The sequence below is a fragment of the Tinamus guttatus genome, unplaced genomic scaffold (assembly GCF_059628265.1).
Source record: "Tinamus guttatus ecotype Peru unplaced genomic scaffold, ASM5962826v1 Tinamus_guttatus_pri_ptg000052l, whole genome shotgun sequence".
Classification (NCBI taxonomy): domain Eukaryota; kingdom Metazoa; phylum Chordata; class Aves; order Tinamiformes; family Tinamidae; genus Tinamus; species Tinamus guttatus.
The window spans coordinates 682943-699592 of record NW_028288586.1 but is presented as its reverse complement, the minus strand read 5'-3'; the positions used below and the strand labels follow the sequence as shown (position 1 = coordinate 699592).

General features: G+C 41.8%; 1 protein-coding gene across 1 annotated transcript; it reads left to right on the top strand.

Annotated features, from left to right (window-relative positions):
* Nucleotides 1–8149: 8149 nt before the first annotated feature.
* On the top strand, nt 8150–9169 carry LOC148595861 (uncharacterized). Its single transcript, XM_088539927.1, has one exon. The coding sequence runs from the start codon at nt 8150–8152 to the stop codon at nt 9167–9169; it is 1020 nt and encodes a 339-aa protein (XP_088396053.1).
* Nucleotides 9170–16650: the final 7481 nt, after the last annotated feature.

Below are 16650 nucleotides of genomic sequence, written 5' to 3'. Positions count from 1 at the left end.
TTAAATGTATATTATAATTTCTTTAATATGATATGCTAAACTTGGAGGAACTGGATAAGCTGTTATAAACTTTGCAATCAGCAATGCACCAGAAAGGATTTTATGCTGAAGTAGAAGTAGCATACCTTGACCGGAGAATAGCAAATGTAGTACCTGTACTTTAGAAAAAGAAGGGGAAAAAAAAGTGATGCAGCAAACAGATATCCAGTTATCTGATTTCCATGTATAAGAGCTTTCAGATCAAATTTGAAGGAAAAGATGAAGCAAAGACATGGAAGAGATCAAAAAAGATCCAAAAAAATGTAGATAAAAGGTAGCTTCTGCCACGCCAGAGAAAAAAAAAAATCTTGATAAGTTCGTTCATTTTCCAGACAAGGAAAAACAGAAAGTACTGAGTTCTTTCCTGTACATTTATAGCACTTACTTTTCTTCATTTTTATTGCTGATGAGATCATAAGCAGAGAGCAAGCAGAGAGTAAAAGGGCTCTTTCTCACTCTTCCCCCAGTCCTCCATTACAGAGCTCCCCAGAATTTCAGGAATTCTCCTGCAAAAGATTTCCAATGGAACTAAAACTTCTTAAAAAAGAAAGGTTTTGTAGGGACTTTGTGGTCTCTACAAATGAATACGAGTATCTGGGTTAAATCATTCTGACCATGCAGGCAGTCTTGGATCTACAGATCTCAGAATGTATGCCCTTACACAGAGGGAATTTGGAAACATTTAGAGTAGAAGCATAGAGAGGGTAGGTCTCCGTTTTTGCATCTTTGGGAACTTTTTCCCAATTATTTCAGTTTACAGTTATGAGAGTTCAGATACCAAAGTGTGTTTATTTATTTGGGACTACTACTACTGCTACTACTACTAGTACTACTACTATGACTGCTGCTACTACTACTACAGCAAGACATGCACAGTAAGGTGCCCTCACCCAAAGCTACCAAATTCTCACAAAAATAGTTGTTAATATATCAATAGTTGTTAATATCAACTGAATTTGGTATAAAAAATAAATTCTTTTGAAATTCAATCACTTCAACATTATCAAAAGGAATTATTTCATTTCATTAATTCAATACTTTGGATTATAAGTGTCATTTTTATTCTAACTGGAGTAATAATTTTATTAGTCTTTATTATACTGCTAATACTTTAATTAGACTGCCTAATAATAAAGTCTTGGTGCCACATAAAAGATGTGCTCCTTTAACCCACATAAATTGCACCAAGTGTTTGGTCTGCTCACTCATCCTTGAGCCTTGGTGATATTTGAATGCAACAGTGTCTATGTGTGTGTGCATGTGTGAGTGCGCATTTATGAGTTAGAATAAGTGAGAAATCAAAATATATGCTGGGCTAGGAGACAGAGAAGAAGAAAATATCTCTGTAACATGGCAAATAAATCCAAAGAGAAACATGGAAAAGAGAATTTGGTGCATTCTCTCACACAAAGACACTCATTTCTGGAATTTTGAGGAATGGTCTGCAGAAGGTAGAGGGAATATTTAGAGGAAGGACCCATTCTTGCAGTAGCAACAGTGCCTGAGCAGCTGAGACCTTTACAGAATATAAACAAGTACTTAACCCTATACTCAACAAGTGGTTTAATAGCTTAAGGTGTATTTCAGTTAAGGGTATCTGAGTAGTTTGTTGAATTAGGTTCCAAGGATTAGATACAGAATGAATCAAATCCAGAATCTCCTCTGACACAATTTTAATAGTATTTGTTATTTTGATTAAAATAAGCATATTCACAGACACAGGGCTGTTCCCTCAATGTGAGGGAATGTCCAGCTCTCCAGCTTATGTCTCCATCTAGCTTCATGTTAAACTTGTGGTCAAGATTGGAAGATTCTCTAAGCAAATTAGTAAAGTGTTTTGTGGTTTCAAAATGGCTCCATCAGCACACATATGTGAATTGGTTATAAAGCAGATCAGTAGCAGAACTTGCTTTGTTATGTGTTTACTTCCGGAAACTAATGTACCTCAGGAAATATATAGGTAGAAATTTATGGAGATAAACAGAAACCAAACAAACAGCACTTACCTATAAGCTTTTTGTTTAGTAACCTTATGGTTGAAAAGCAGATGGATAAAGTTAAATTCAAATCTAGGGCCCACTCCCAAATTTCCAAGTTTCTGCCCTGTAGGGGGACATTGTACAGGGGGGTGCCTCTGACCGTCCTTAACCTGGACTGAAAAGGCTGACATGCAGAATCACTGAATTTCGGTAAACAACTTTTAAGGAAGTGTCTCCTGTAATTGAGGAAGTTCCTAGGACTGAGATGCTGTTTTTAAATCTTGCGGTTAGACGCTTGGATACGGCTTAGCAACCTATGATATGTTAGCACATTAATGCTTGTAACCAATTACTGATGCTCTGCCGAGATGTTGCTATGCTAATTGCTATATATTGTGATACGTAACGCGGAATAAACGAAGTCAGTTCCAGCTTCTATGAAGTTGCTGTCTGGCATTCCTGACCCGCTCCAAGCTGCAACAAGTGGCGCCCGAACAGGGACCAGAACAGGGTCCAGTACAGGAACTTGGCACAACGGTGCGGGATTCCGGAGGACGACGTATGGGTGCAGCCGAGTGATCCGACCAAGAAGGTGGACCGGAGCGGGTAAGCCGGCCGTGAATGCGCACACGGGAAGACGGCGTGGGGTAACGGCTAGAAGCAGAATTCCCAGTGCACGTGTACATGGAGCGAGAAGCTGCTGAACAACTGCTGCTGGAGTTATTAGCAAAAAGGGAGGCAGCAGTGAGCACGAAGAAGCTGTATGAGTTGATTAAGTGGGCAAGGGGGAAAGGACATTTAAAGGAGCCACAACTTGTTTTTAGTATAACAGAGTGGCGTGAGATAGGGGACTCATTATGGGAAGCCACTCTGGAGGGCAACAAAACTGCCAAAGAACTGGGTCAAACTTGGCGCGAGGTGGCGAATCAGCTCAAGTGTATGCAGGCTGAAAAGAAAATGGTAGCAGCTGCGACGCAGATGCTGCAAGGGGAGGAATCGTCTCCCGAGGGATTGGCAGTGCAGAAGGGCCCCCTTGGACGAGGCGCTACTGCAGTCCCAAAGAGCACCGCCAAGGAGTTGATTGACAGCGTTCTCGGAGGCGGGTCGTCGCAATCTCAGCGTCCCTCGGAGCCACCACCTTTACCACCGGAACCTGTGCCAGCCGAATCGACCCCGACTCCCGAATCGCCAGACCAGCCGACCGCGACTCCCGAATCGCCAGACCAGCCGTCGGCGCCACCACCCCCGGCAGGGGCAGCTGGGAATAGACCACAGGAGCAACCGCCGGAGCGAAGCCGGGACCGACCCTCTGATAAACTGTTCCGAGAAGCCTCTAGAGCACTGGTTCAAGCTCAGGCAGATGGGCGAGCAACAGATGGGGGGTGGTCTGGGGCTTCCGAGGGGCGTTCGGGTCCGCGGGTTTCCTCTTCGCGTTGGTCTGGGGTTATCAGGGATGCGATTCTGGAGGGTCAATGGGAGCCGGCTATGAGGGTAGCGTGCCCGGTAACCTTTGAGCCGGATGGTCAAGGGGGGGCAGCGGGTAAATGGGATCCATTTGATTGGAAAATTTTGAGCCAATTAAGGGATACGGTCGTGCGTTGGGGGATCAAAGGCGAGCCCTCCAGACAAATGCTATCCTACATTTTTAACAGCGATATGCTTCTTCCTAGTGATTGTCAACAAATCGCAAAATTAATTTTGACACCGGGTCAGTTACTGTTATGGGAAAGACAGTGGGCAGCTCACGCGGCACGTGAATGCGCTGTGCCGCGGGGGCAGGATGACCCATTGTTTAATTTACGGCCCGAAACGGTCATAGGACAGGGAAACTTCGCGGATGTGGGGGTGCAGATGCAGTATCCTCCTATTCTTTTGAGGCTCGTAACACAGACCGCCTTATCAGCGTTTATGTCTTTACCAGAGGAAAAGAAGGGGCCGTCTTTTGTAAATGTTAAACAGGGTGTGAACGAGCCCTTTGGTGAGTTTGTGGATCGTTTGCTTAAAGCTTTAGAGGAAATGGATGCGCTAGATGAAAGAACTAGGAGGCTTATGGCGCAGTCCTTAGCAGTTGAGAATGCTAATAAACGAACTAGGGATGTGCTGGTGACATTGCCTCAGGGAGTGTCCCTTGAGGAGATGCTTGAAGAGATCGTTCGTCGGGGTGTGGGAAACCCAGGAGCATTTTTAGGGACTCGGATAGAGCAGGCATTGCTTGATTCAGCCGCTCAGCAGGCGCAAGCGACCCGAGTGTTAGCGGCGGCACTGCAACCCCTTGTGGGAAAGGGACAGAGGAAACGGCCAAGTGATGATGGCCCTAAGTGCTTCCGGTGTGGTCGTCGAGGACATATTCGGAAGAATTGTGATGAAGGGCGTGTTTGGTGCCCCCGATGTCAGACAGACACTCATTCCCAAAAAGCGTGCCGATCAGCCCCTGGTACTGTCTTTTCGGGAAACGGGAATGTGAGCGCGAACCCTGCCCGCGCGAGGAGAACAATGGTGCAGGGGGGGAGCTCTGGCTGCCTGCCACAAGAGGAAGCCTGGGCATTGACCTGGCAGCCGCAGTAAGCATCTGTCTACAAGATGCCTCCCCCGTGCGAATTCCTTCCCAGTTTAAAGGCTTACCTTGGTCAGGGAAAAGAATTGGGGGGTTGATATTGGGTCGATCTTCGGCGGGAATGTCTGGTATTTTTGTAATACCTGGGATTATTGATTCGGATTCGGAAGGGGTAATTGAAATGGTGGTATACACATTGACCCCACCGGTAACTATTGCTAAAGGTAGTAAATTGGCTCAATTAGTTCCTTTGCAGAATTTGTTAGGGGCTATTAATCCCCAAGCAGCTTCATTGCCGCCACGGAAGCAAAAAGGTTTTGGGTCCACAGGAGGACAAGCCCTCTTAACTCTAAACATGAAACATAGGCCATTAGTGAAGGTGCAAGTGAGTTTCCGGGGCCAAAGCGTGTGCTGTCAAGGGTTGATGGACACTGGTGCAGATTGCACCATTGTCTCAAGCGAGTGTTGGCCACGGCATTGGCCAAAAAGGATAGCCGCAGCGTGCATTGGAGGTGTAGGCGGGGTTCAACAAACAGAGGAAAGTGTTTACCCTGTACAGCTTACAATAGATGATCAAGTGGTTAGCACTCACGTGTCTATCCTGCCGTTGCCTGCTCCTATTCAAATGTTGATTGGCAGGGAGTGCATGGCTCAGCTAGGAGTGGTTCTCTCAACTGCGTCAAGACAGGGTTTTCCTTAGCGGCTACTGTTGAGCAGCCTGTTGCTATCACCTGGATAACAGAAGACCCTGTCTGGGTGGAGCAGTGGCCGCTAACGAAGGAGAGGCTGCAAATAGCGGAAGAGTTAGTAGAGGAACAGTTAAAGGCGGGTCATTTGGTGCCCTCCACTAGCCCATGGAATACACCAATCTTTGTTATTCCTAAGAAGTCAGGGAAGTGGAGGTTACTTCATGATCTTCGTGCAGTTAATCAACAGATGCAGGCGATGGGGGCTTTACAGCCTGGCCTGCCTTCTCCTTCTATGATCCCGGAAAGTTGGTACTTGTTGATAATTGACTTAAAAGATTGTTTCTATACCATTCCACTGCAGGCCCAGGACTCCGTCCGCTTTGCATTTACGCTACCATCCATAAATAGGGCAGCACCTGCTAGGCGTTATCAGTGGGTAGTGTTACCCCAAGGAATGAAGAACAGTCCAACAATGTGTCAATTGTTTGTGGCCGCGGCCCTGCAGCCATTGCGTACACAGTGGCCACATACATTGATCTATCATTATATGGATGATATCCTTTTTGCACGAGCAGAACCTATTACGGTAAAAGAGGAGGAAGTAATTTCAAAGGCCCTTCGGGAGCGAGGGTTGCAAATTGCACCTGAAAAGGTACAACGTACTCAGCCTTGGAAGTACTTGGGTTGGCTTATATCAGAGGCTACCATTAGGCCACAGAAAGTAGAATTGAAAGTGAGCCTGCGCACGTTGTCTGATGTGCAAACCTTTATGGGGGATTTGCAATGGGTACGGTCTGTCCTAGGTATTAGCAATGATGAGATTGCACCATTAGTGCCTTTACTAAAAGGTACTGACCCAGCGACGCCAATCAGCCTGACAGAGCAGCAACAACAGTGCCTTCGGAATCTCTCCCAGGTCTTGTCTCAGCGGTTAGCCTACCGCCGGAGGTTGGACCTCGGTATAACCTTACTACTGTTAAAGGGGCCGACTAGTTACGCTGCTGTAATTAGTCAGCTCATTAAAGAAAAAGGGGGAGAGACGCAGGTATCGGTGCTAGAATGGGTATTCCCTGCAGTGCGTCCAAAAACAGCTATTGCGACACCCTTTGAGATTCTGGGATCTCTAATTCGGAAAGGTAGGGATCGGGTCATAGCGATTGCAGGGGAAGAACCGAACATGATAGGTCTACCGATACAAAAGGGAGATTTAGAGTGGGCAATTAGGCACTCGACAGCTCTGCAGTTGGCGTTGTTGGATTTTTCAGGGGACATAATATCGCGCCCAGTGTCGGGGAAAATCGGTCACTTGTTAAACAGTTATGATTGGGTCGAACGCCCTAAGCGATCCAAGCGACCATTGCCAGATGCGGTAACGGCTTTCACAGATGCAGGTAAAAAATCGCGCTTGGCTGCAATTACCTGGCAGGATGGAGATCGATGGGAGTCTCAGACCTTATCCGCGGAGGAGAAGGATTCCCTTCAAACCTTGGAATTGAAAGCAGTAGTTTGGGCCTTCACCAAGTGGGTGTCGGTACCCTTGAATGTGGTCACTGACTCCTTATACGTAGCAGGAGTGGTAGACCGAATAGAAGGTGCCTTGATTAAGGCCATGGAGGATCAGCGATTGGGAAAGTTGTTCCTTCAATTAAGGAAGGCGATTATGATGAGGACTGAGTCTTACTGCGTGATACATATCCGTAGTCACACATGGGAACTAGGCCTAGGGGAAGGGAATGCCCGAGCAGATAGGTTGGTGAGTGTAGCCCCTCGGATGGGACCATTCAATCGGTTTGAAGCAGCAAGAGTGGGTCATGGAATGTTGCATACTAACGCTAAGGGTTTGGCAAGGCAGTTTGGGGTATCATTGGAAGATGCACGGGGAATTGTGCAGGCGTGCCCACAGTGTAGTCACCACGGTCCAGGATTGGGTATCGGGGTCAATCCGAGAGGACTGAGGGCCTTAGAGCTGTGGCAAATGGACGTCACTCATGTGTCCAGCTTTGGAAGATTGAAATATGTCCATGTTTGTGTGGATACCTTTTCTAAGGTCATATGGGCAACGGCACAGCCTGGAGAGAAGGCCATACACGTAAAAAAGCATTTGTTAACATGCTTTGCAGTCTTGGGGGTACCTGAAAAGATTAAGACTGACAATGGCCCTGCGTATATTAGTCAGACACTCCGTCATTTCTGTGATACCTGGGGGGTGGAGCACAGTACGGGTATTCCGCACTCCCCTACGGGACAAGCAGTGGTAGAACGAGCCCATCGAACCTTGAAAGAGTATCTGGGAAAATTTGAAGACATTTCTGACCCAAAAGAGCGCCTTTCTGTTGTTCTCTTTGTGTTAAATCATCTGTGTATTTTTGGTACGGAGGAAGTGCCCCCTATTGTCAAACACACGCAGTGTGTTCCTCCCGTGGAAACCAGAATGTGGGTGCGATTTCGAAACCCGAAAACTGGAATCTGGGAGGGTCCTGCTGAGGTGCTGTTCCTCGGCAGGGGTTACATGTGTGTTTCTACCATTTCAGGTCCCCTGTGGGTGCCCAGCAGGTGGACGAAGGTAGCGGAGGGGCCGACGCCATCCACGCAAGATGAAAACATTTCTGGTACTGATTCTCGCGGGCCTTAGTGTCTGTGAGTGGGAGGCTTCGGTACTCCATCCACGGCTGTTCGACCCTCGGCAAAATATATGGGTAACATTAGCCAGAGAGCTAAATACGACACAATTTTGTGCTAGCTTAGCGACACCCAGCACACCTTTTGTGACCTGTCTGGTAGGGGTCCCACTTGATGACAGTGAAGCTGCGGTTTTTGCGGCTCACTATGATGACAGTTGTAAGAATGCAAATAGCAAATGGTGTGACTATAAGAATATGTCTGTCGTGATGTCGCAGTTCGAGTGGTGGGTTAACGGCCAGCAGGATCTGGATAACCCGCCACAGGAGTTAGAATTGCTAGATTCTCTTAATGCTACTGCTTGTGCTTTCTTAGATACCAGCGCCGAGGCAGTGCCACTGCCTTGGCCAATGCGTTTATCTAATAATACCACCCCCGTAGATCCGATTGGCAATAGTTTAAGTTGGGAAAACTGGTGTGCCGGGTCCGTCCCTGAGGTTAAAGGTAATGCCCTGCCTCGTAAACTTCCTCCCGGATATTTTCTTATATGCGGAAATCGAGCCTGGGCTGGCATTCCAGCCCAGCCTATGGGAGGACCTTGCACAATCGGTCACCTTAGTATGATATGGCCACATGGGCCTCCTGGGAGCCGGAAAATAGCAGTTAGGCGACGAAGGAGTACAAAGGTTACTGTAGGTAGTGATTGCAATGATGATGTTAGTTTATGGAATGATTGGGAAATAATTTTTGCCTCCTTTTTTGTGCCGGGAGTGTCAGCTGCCCGAGCTCACAGGAATATTGAACGTCTTGCATGCTGGGCAGTTAAGCAGGCAAACGCAACCAGTATTGTGCTTAGTGAATTGTCAGATGATTTAACCCAGGTACAACACGCTGTACTGCAAAACCGTGCCGCTATTGATTTCCTGCTACTTGCTCACGGGCATGGGTGTCAGGACTTTGACGGAATGTGCTGCATGGACCTGCAAGATCACTCAGCAGCTATACATCGACAACTCAACGACTTGATCAAACATACGGAGAAAGTAACAAAAGATGTTGGGTTTTTCGGACTCGATGGGTTAACTGACTTGTTTGGAATCGGGGGAGGGATGAAATCGTTGGTGAAATCGCTACTAATGTTGTTACTATGGGGACTGTTGCTTGTAGTTGGTTTAATGATCACTTGGACCTGTTTACGCGCTTTAATATCACGTTTGTTAAATGCCTTGTCACGTAATCCGAATCTGACACCTCAAGGTTGGCTTGCTTCTCGGGGACATTTGATCTAAAGAAAAAGGGGGAAATGTAGGGGGACATTGTACAGGGGGGTGCCTCTGACCGTCCTTAACCTGGACTGAAAAGGCTGACATGCAGAATCACTGAATTTCGGTAAACAACTTTTAAGGAAGTGTCTCCTGTAATTGAGGAAGTTCCTAGGACTGAGATGCTGTTTTTAAATCTTGCGGTTAGACGCTTGGATACGGCTTAGCAACCTATGATATGTTAGCACATTAATGCTTGTAACCAATTACTGATGCTCTGCCGAGATGTTGCTATGCTAATTGCTATATATTGTGATACGTAACGCGGAATAAACGAAGTCAGTTCCAGCTTCTATGAAGTTGCTGTCTGGCATTCCTGACCCGCTCCAAGCTGCAACACTGCCCTACTTACATATTAAAAGAACATTTGTTTCCAAATTCCCTAGGAGGAACATCAGACTAGGTGTGCTTTAGTGTGTTAGGTATCTTTCGTTGCTAAAGATTGATAATTCCATAGTGTAGCATTTATGCCAGCTGCTCCATAAAAAAAAAAATTCCGTCTGTGAGTCACAAATGAAGATGTTTCATATATTCAAATAACGTCATATATTCAAATAACCATATTTATGCTTTCTCATATATCTGACAGAATGCCCTGAGATCATATAGCTGTGTCTGTAGATGAGAAAAGTTAAAGATGTTATAGATAGCTGTACTCCATGGAATATTTTTCAGTAATGGTAAACATGCAAAGCATTTTACATTTTTCACCTTTCTGCATTAAGATAAAAACAATTAGACAATAGCAAAGTAGTTCTGCTGTTATTTCATTGGGGACTAAATCCAAATAATTTCTGCAACAAATATTTTATATTGCTTTATTTTTTAATTCAATCTGTGTTTCTGAATACTAGTATAAAAGTCTTTAAGAGGAAACCTGCACAGTAGTAATTGCTTTCCTCACAAGGCCTAATGATCATCCTTGACCTTGTACTTCTCTGTAACACAGAAAAACATTTCTTCTTTCCTTTCATGTATATTTCTTTGTATTTTTGCAGGTGAAAGGTTGTTCCAGCTCAGCTCTTAAAAGTATAGTCTGTTGATTGATCCATTTAGACACCTTCGAAATGCTTTTTTGTTTGTATAGTCACAGAGAAAATAATAATGCTCTTGCTTTGGCTTTCTAGTTTTTCAAGTGGGAAAGTGTCCACGACTACAATAAATAAATAAAAGAGAGCAATGGTGCATGGGTATCAAAAGCTAGATATCAAAAAGTGCTAAAGTTATATAAAAAGCAGACTGGTTTGGATGTTGAATGACGTGGCAAAAAATACAAGAATATTTTGAACAGGTTTTAAGAGTGTTTTCCTTTCACATATGGAGAGTTTAATATATAGGTAGGATATAAACTATTCAGATTTTAATCTACCTAGCATCTATGTGTAGTTGTTGTACAAATTCTGAATAGGCACATTAGATATTCTTTACAAATTTGCCCATTGTTTCTCTGTTTTCCTTAATTTTTCCCTTGTATGTACTAAGAAGTAATGTGTTTTTCAAGCACATTTAATGGATTTGTGGCACAAAACAAATTCCCAAATATGGCACACTGAAAAGTTCAATAGTTTTAGATATTATGAGCAATTAACAAATGATGTTCTTCTGTCATGTTCTTGGCAACAGCTTACAATATTCTACTTTCTTTTGCTCAGTGAGTTACAAAATATAATACTATGTTTCCTAGATACAATATACAACTAGGTTAAAAATGGTTGACTTCTGACTTCTTTGCTATTCCAGAGGTGGTCTTCGTCAAGTCAAACTGCATAGATTTAGTGATTTATATAGTTTAGAATGGAAAGATAATTTCATGAGTGACCCCCTTGGCTAGCATCAATCTGAGCCGGTACATCTGCATCATGCTGTGCTATGCCACAAGGGGTTGTGAGCTCAGGTCCCAAAAGCAGAAGAGCTATTGGAGGATGACACTGTGCCTGGACTAATCAGCTCTGTTTCTCAACATGCTTAATTAAAATGGACGTATTCCAAAGCTGACACAGATACACTGCTATATATCTGGAGGTGGAATTGCTACATCATACTCCATAGTACAGAGCAAGTATGACCTTATTCTTTTAAAACAGAATTTGCATGTATTTTGGGTACCTCAGCCTTAAACTTATTCACCTACTGCATCAGCTTCAGAGCTATGGCAATTTATAGTCTTAAAGTTTTGTAGAGGACTTAAATTTAATTCAGTAGAAGTAGTTTCAGTTTTATAAATTTGGAGTACATTATTACTGTCATAATGGAATCCAGAAAGCTGTCATTCTTCGACCCAAAATCCCTGAGGGATTGATCTGGTGTTCTCAAGGTGCGCCTGGCTCTCCAGCAGCAGTGGGCTGTTTCCCAGGTACAATGACAATAGTTCTGGCAGTAGCCACTGAGATTTCCTGCAGAAGGGTATGCTTTCCTCTCAGGACATAGCAACTGGGTAGATGACTCACTGAGAAAACAGGCAGTTCAGATTAATTTCCTCTTTTGTTTGAAGATTAACTCTTCTCAGGGAAATAATTTTATCAGTAGGAGTGGGCTACTGCTTCAGAGAAGTTGAGCTGGGAGCTGACGGTGGCAGCAAAACAGGCAGCATTAAGTGCCCTCACCCAGAGCTGCAACATCATAGCTTGGGGAGCAGGGCATAGGTTTAGATGAGGGTTCAGATCACCAGATAATTCCATAAAGATGCAGAAGGTATGAGGTTGAGCTGGAACATCAAGTTCACAAGTCAGGGTGAGGATCAGGCCTGCTGGTGGTGACCAGGCCTAGCTACAGTCCCATGATTACTGTTGAGTCCATACAGATGGGGCAGGTCTGAGAGCAAAAAGGCTGTAGGAGGGCCAGGGTTTGGATCAATGTGCGGCATGAACATGCACAGGTGTAACTGCAAGGTAGCTTAGAGAAGAAGCTGGGCAAAATCCCAGCTTGCAAGCAGATGCAGGAAAATTGGGGGTGAGCCCCCATTAAGGCTTCTCACAACTCTTTTCTTGCACCCTTACACAAGACTTCCATATCAAAGTTGGCCCTGAGTCCGAGCAACCAAACCCCAGGGGGGAATGCACTCCCCCCAGAGGGGGAATGCCATGACTCATTTGCAGAAGATTAGGAACATACAGGCTTTGGGAGGAATATCAGCCTGCATCAAGGCTTTCCACACTAAGGAAGATGTGTCATTTGAGAAGCAATTTAACAGCTCTCTGAAACAAACAGGTAGTGTAATTCTTGTAGTAGGTCAAACATCAGAAAGGAGGACATATGGATGCATGTCTTGCTGTAAAGGTTGTACATATTTTATATTGAGCATTATGGCCCTAAGTAGAGAAGCATCTCTAAAAACAGGGACAGGTGGATGCATTATCCTTCATAGGTGAGAGCACTGGCAACCAAACCACAAATTCATACTTGCACTTGGTCTTTTGGATCAATTAATCTTGACCTCTTTTCCTCCTCCGTAAGATACCTTGAAGAGGAGTAACAAACGTCGTCTTCCTTTCTCTTCTTTCAATCTTCGACCCCTATGGCCTTAACAGCCTGCACAAACTTTGTGTCTCCAGACACAAACAGCTATCTTAAAAAGCTTTACGTTTTTACATATCTTCCCTGCATTTCAAAACCTGTATTAAAAACAAAATTAACCTGTCAGCAAAATACAAGTCAAAGAATCTATTAACTAAACAATGTAATGATTGTACATCATCAGTAGAAAAACACAGTTTTTAGCAGAGACAACTACTAATCTCTGTTCTCTGTAACATTGAAGCAGATCTGGTGGTTGAACTTTATGAGGATCAAGAGTATATAATAATAATGAGAGTTGCCACAATTCAGTGTCAAATATGTATCTAGAGCCCTCCTGAACAATATTGTTTGAGAGAGTTGAGCATAAACTACTGTTCATTTAACAGTTCTCATGTTACTCTGCTGATGTTGTCTGGGGTATAAAATTTGTGAAGTTAAACTAGTGAGAACATCTGTGTGGCAGGGAAATGTCAGGAGTACAACTTAGCAATAGAGCTGTTGTACCTCAAGAATTCAGTCCTTAAGTTCCCAGATATAACAAGGAACTAATTACATGAAATGGTAAAAGACATTATAATTTCATACCTCCAGCAAAATCATGGTATTCTGACTATTACTATTTTGATTATTACTGTTATTTGTTTTATTGAGATGAACAATTCAATAACACATTCATGTAGCATAGAGAATAGTTTTCACTTTATAAATCATAACATAGTAGATCAATCTCTTGCTTTAAGGTGAGCTACGTCTTCTCAGTATCTCAAGTCTAGACATGATTATCATATGCACTTTTTAAATTATATCGTCCTCTAATTGCAATCCTTTTATTGTGGAAAACAGCACATTTCAGCTAAGATGTTATTCATAAAAGATGCTTTAGACGACTTGATCGTCTGCCAATAGCCCAGTTATTTTTTATCATATTCTTGCCCCCAAGCAGTATTTATTTTAATAAGAATTATTAAATATTAAAATTAGCCATTAAAGTTTCCTAAGAACAGAGTAACCTTTTAAGTAATAACTTCTTATAAGAGCTCTAGGTATCAAGTATTTTTAAAGTTTGGAAATTTATTTTTTTGACAAAATCAAGTGGGGCTTCACTGATGTTTATGTATGTTTTATTTATAGTATTTTAGTCCCATTATTTAGGGCATCTGGATGCACATGAAGAACACTTGTTTCACTTCAAAATAAATTTTTTCTAAAGAAGACTTTAGTGAAGAGCTGGAAATTGGCATAGCTGCTTGTAGAAATGACTTGCTATTGACTTGAGTGACATTAAGTTATATCTGGTATTAAGCCCAGTACCCCACTCACTTGTACATCACTGATCCCAGTCAATAGAGTAGTTGCTGGTGTAACTATTTCCAAAGAAGTTGCGATATTTTACAAAAGACCTGATTTGAAGCAGAGTGGAAATTAGTCACTCTGTCCATCAATTTCAGAAGAATTTTGGTCAAGACGATAGTACTCTGTACCTTCAATTAATGGTTTCTGGCACCTCACATGAAATACAGAGGTTGGTGGAATACAAAGGTGTGTCTTATACAATTCCAGCATAAATCAATGACAGCTGGAAGCCCTAAAGGCAGAGAAGTATGGAACACTAAACGATATGGCTTATTTTGCTTTTTGGGAAAATAAATAAATAAATAAATAAATAGTTAGAAAAGAAATCTATTCTGGAATAACATAACAGTGCTTTAACAGTGAAATGAAAAAGCAAATACCATGTTTTGGTCCAATCATTTCTTTCATGAAGAATTTAATTTTCACATAATAAGTTAAAATAAATTTTTCTTTTTTCCTAATATTTCTCTTTTTTTTTTCTTTTTCTTTCTAGAGAGAGAAGTGCTATCATTTTGATAGTTTTAAAAGAGTTTCAGTAATACATTTTTTTTCTTTTCATTTTTTGAAGAGTTGTCTTAAAGGACAATCAAAGGGAATGAGAGTATTAGAGTGTTAGGTTTTGAGCACCCCCTTCTTACATTAGGAGAGGAACAGTTTATGTCATTCCTACTAGTTTATTTTATTCTTAAGGACCACAGATGAGGAACCACTCCACAACCTCTCCAATTAATGTGTTCCTGTGCCTATTTATTCTTATCATTATTAAGTTTCTTCTTGTAACTAACATGAATCTTCTGCCCAACAATACAAGCACATCAGCCCCTGCCTTAGCTACCACAAACATAAAGAAGAAATTATTTTCTCTCCACAAAAGTCCTTGGTGTGCTTAAACTGTGGTCTCAGTCTCCTCTTCTTTAGATTAAGCAACACACTCATGTTTTTAAACTTATATAACGTGTTTGTGAAATCCACATCGTGCTTTCTTGTCAACAGAGATACTTCAACTACAGTTAAAGAAGTAAAATTTCTAATAAATACTTTACATTCAACCCAAAAGTTCTCAAAGACTAGGAAGTTTTAAGCATCACTTCAGTTTTGTATATGGAATGAGTCGTGCATTATTTCAATTCCTTTCCAAATTCACATACAGGTCTATTCTCTCAAGGACAAAATCACAAAAATACAACTAAAGAGCTAATAACGTCAGCTTATTTACCTCGACATTATTTAATGTATTTATTTTACGACATGACTGTTTCCAGAAATGGTTCACCAATTTGCGTAACTGTCTCAAGCCATTCTCAGATCACTCCTGGCTTTCCTGGCTCTATATTGTCCTGCACATAAGCCTCCTATAATTAAGATCATAGTGCATGATTCATAACATATTATCTGGACATTTTTCCATTGCTCAAGGTATCTTTTAATATTCATTATTTCATTATTCAAGATATCTTTCCATTATGCAAGGTATTCATTACTAGCTAACAGAGACATTAGAATAGAATTAAATTCAAATGGACAGTGAACAAGCATACAACCTAAACAGTCCTTAAATCTTTAAACTGGTTTTTGAAGAGATAAAAGTCATTCATATGTTCACAGGGGCTTAGTCATAAGGCTTAGAAACCTCTTCCTCTTCCTGAAGCTTCACCTATAGCAAGCTAGTACAAGAACTGGATGTAAGCAGGGTGTTATAAAGAAAGCGCTGCCCATTTGTCCCTATCGTCTCCCCTTACAAATAACAGAACTTCTTTGCCAAAATTATAGTATTTGTTTTCATTTCTACTGCACAGTTGCAGAGTCTTGGGAATTCCACTGCAGGATTTAGAAAGACAAAGGCATTGTAAAATACTCAGTTTAAAATTGCTTCTATCTAAATCAATTTGGGGAGACATTTATAATATAATTCTAGTAAATATGGAATGCCCTTTCTGTTTGTGATTCATATTTAGAGATAAACCTGTAATGGCATAAACTAATGATTGAAAAATAACTCAATTTATTCTTATTCCCAATGGATTCCACTTACTTGATAATAAAAATAAGATCCAGGAAATGCTTTCAGACCAAGAGTAACATCATAGAGTTCTATGGTTATTTACTATAATTGCTTATGTTTATTTTACAATTTAATTGTACCATTTTTACCTTGATTATTATATTTGTCCATTTTCACTATGGCTTATTCAGCTTTTGTGAAGGATGATCATTTCTCTGACCAAATGCAAATGCAGTAAAAGTCACTGTTGCATACATGCAGTAAATGCTTTTCTTACTTTGTTTTGTTTGTTCTGTTTTATTCAGCTGTATAAAATAATCGCAACTTTTTTGCAGTTTTATTATTTAGATATGGCAATGCAATAGAAATATCACTCTTATACTTCTTACCTCTCATTGCTTCTAATAATTGTGGATCTTTCTCTTTGAAGAATTCATAGAAAATTTCTCTTTTCTAAAAATTTATATAATGATAGGGATTTTTCTCTTTATAAAGCATTAACAAGATGAAACAATTTCTTGGATGGAACGTAGTTTCAAAATAACTATGAATGTTAATTTTAAATATGCATGACCTG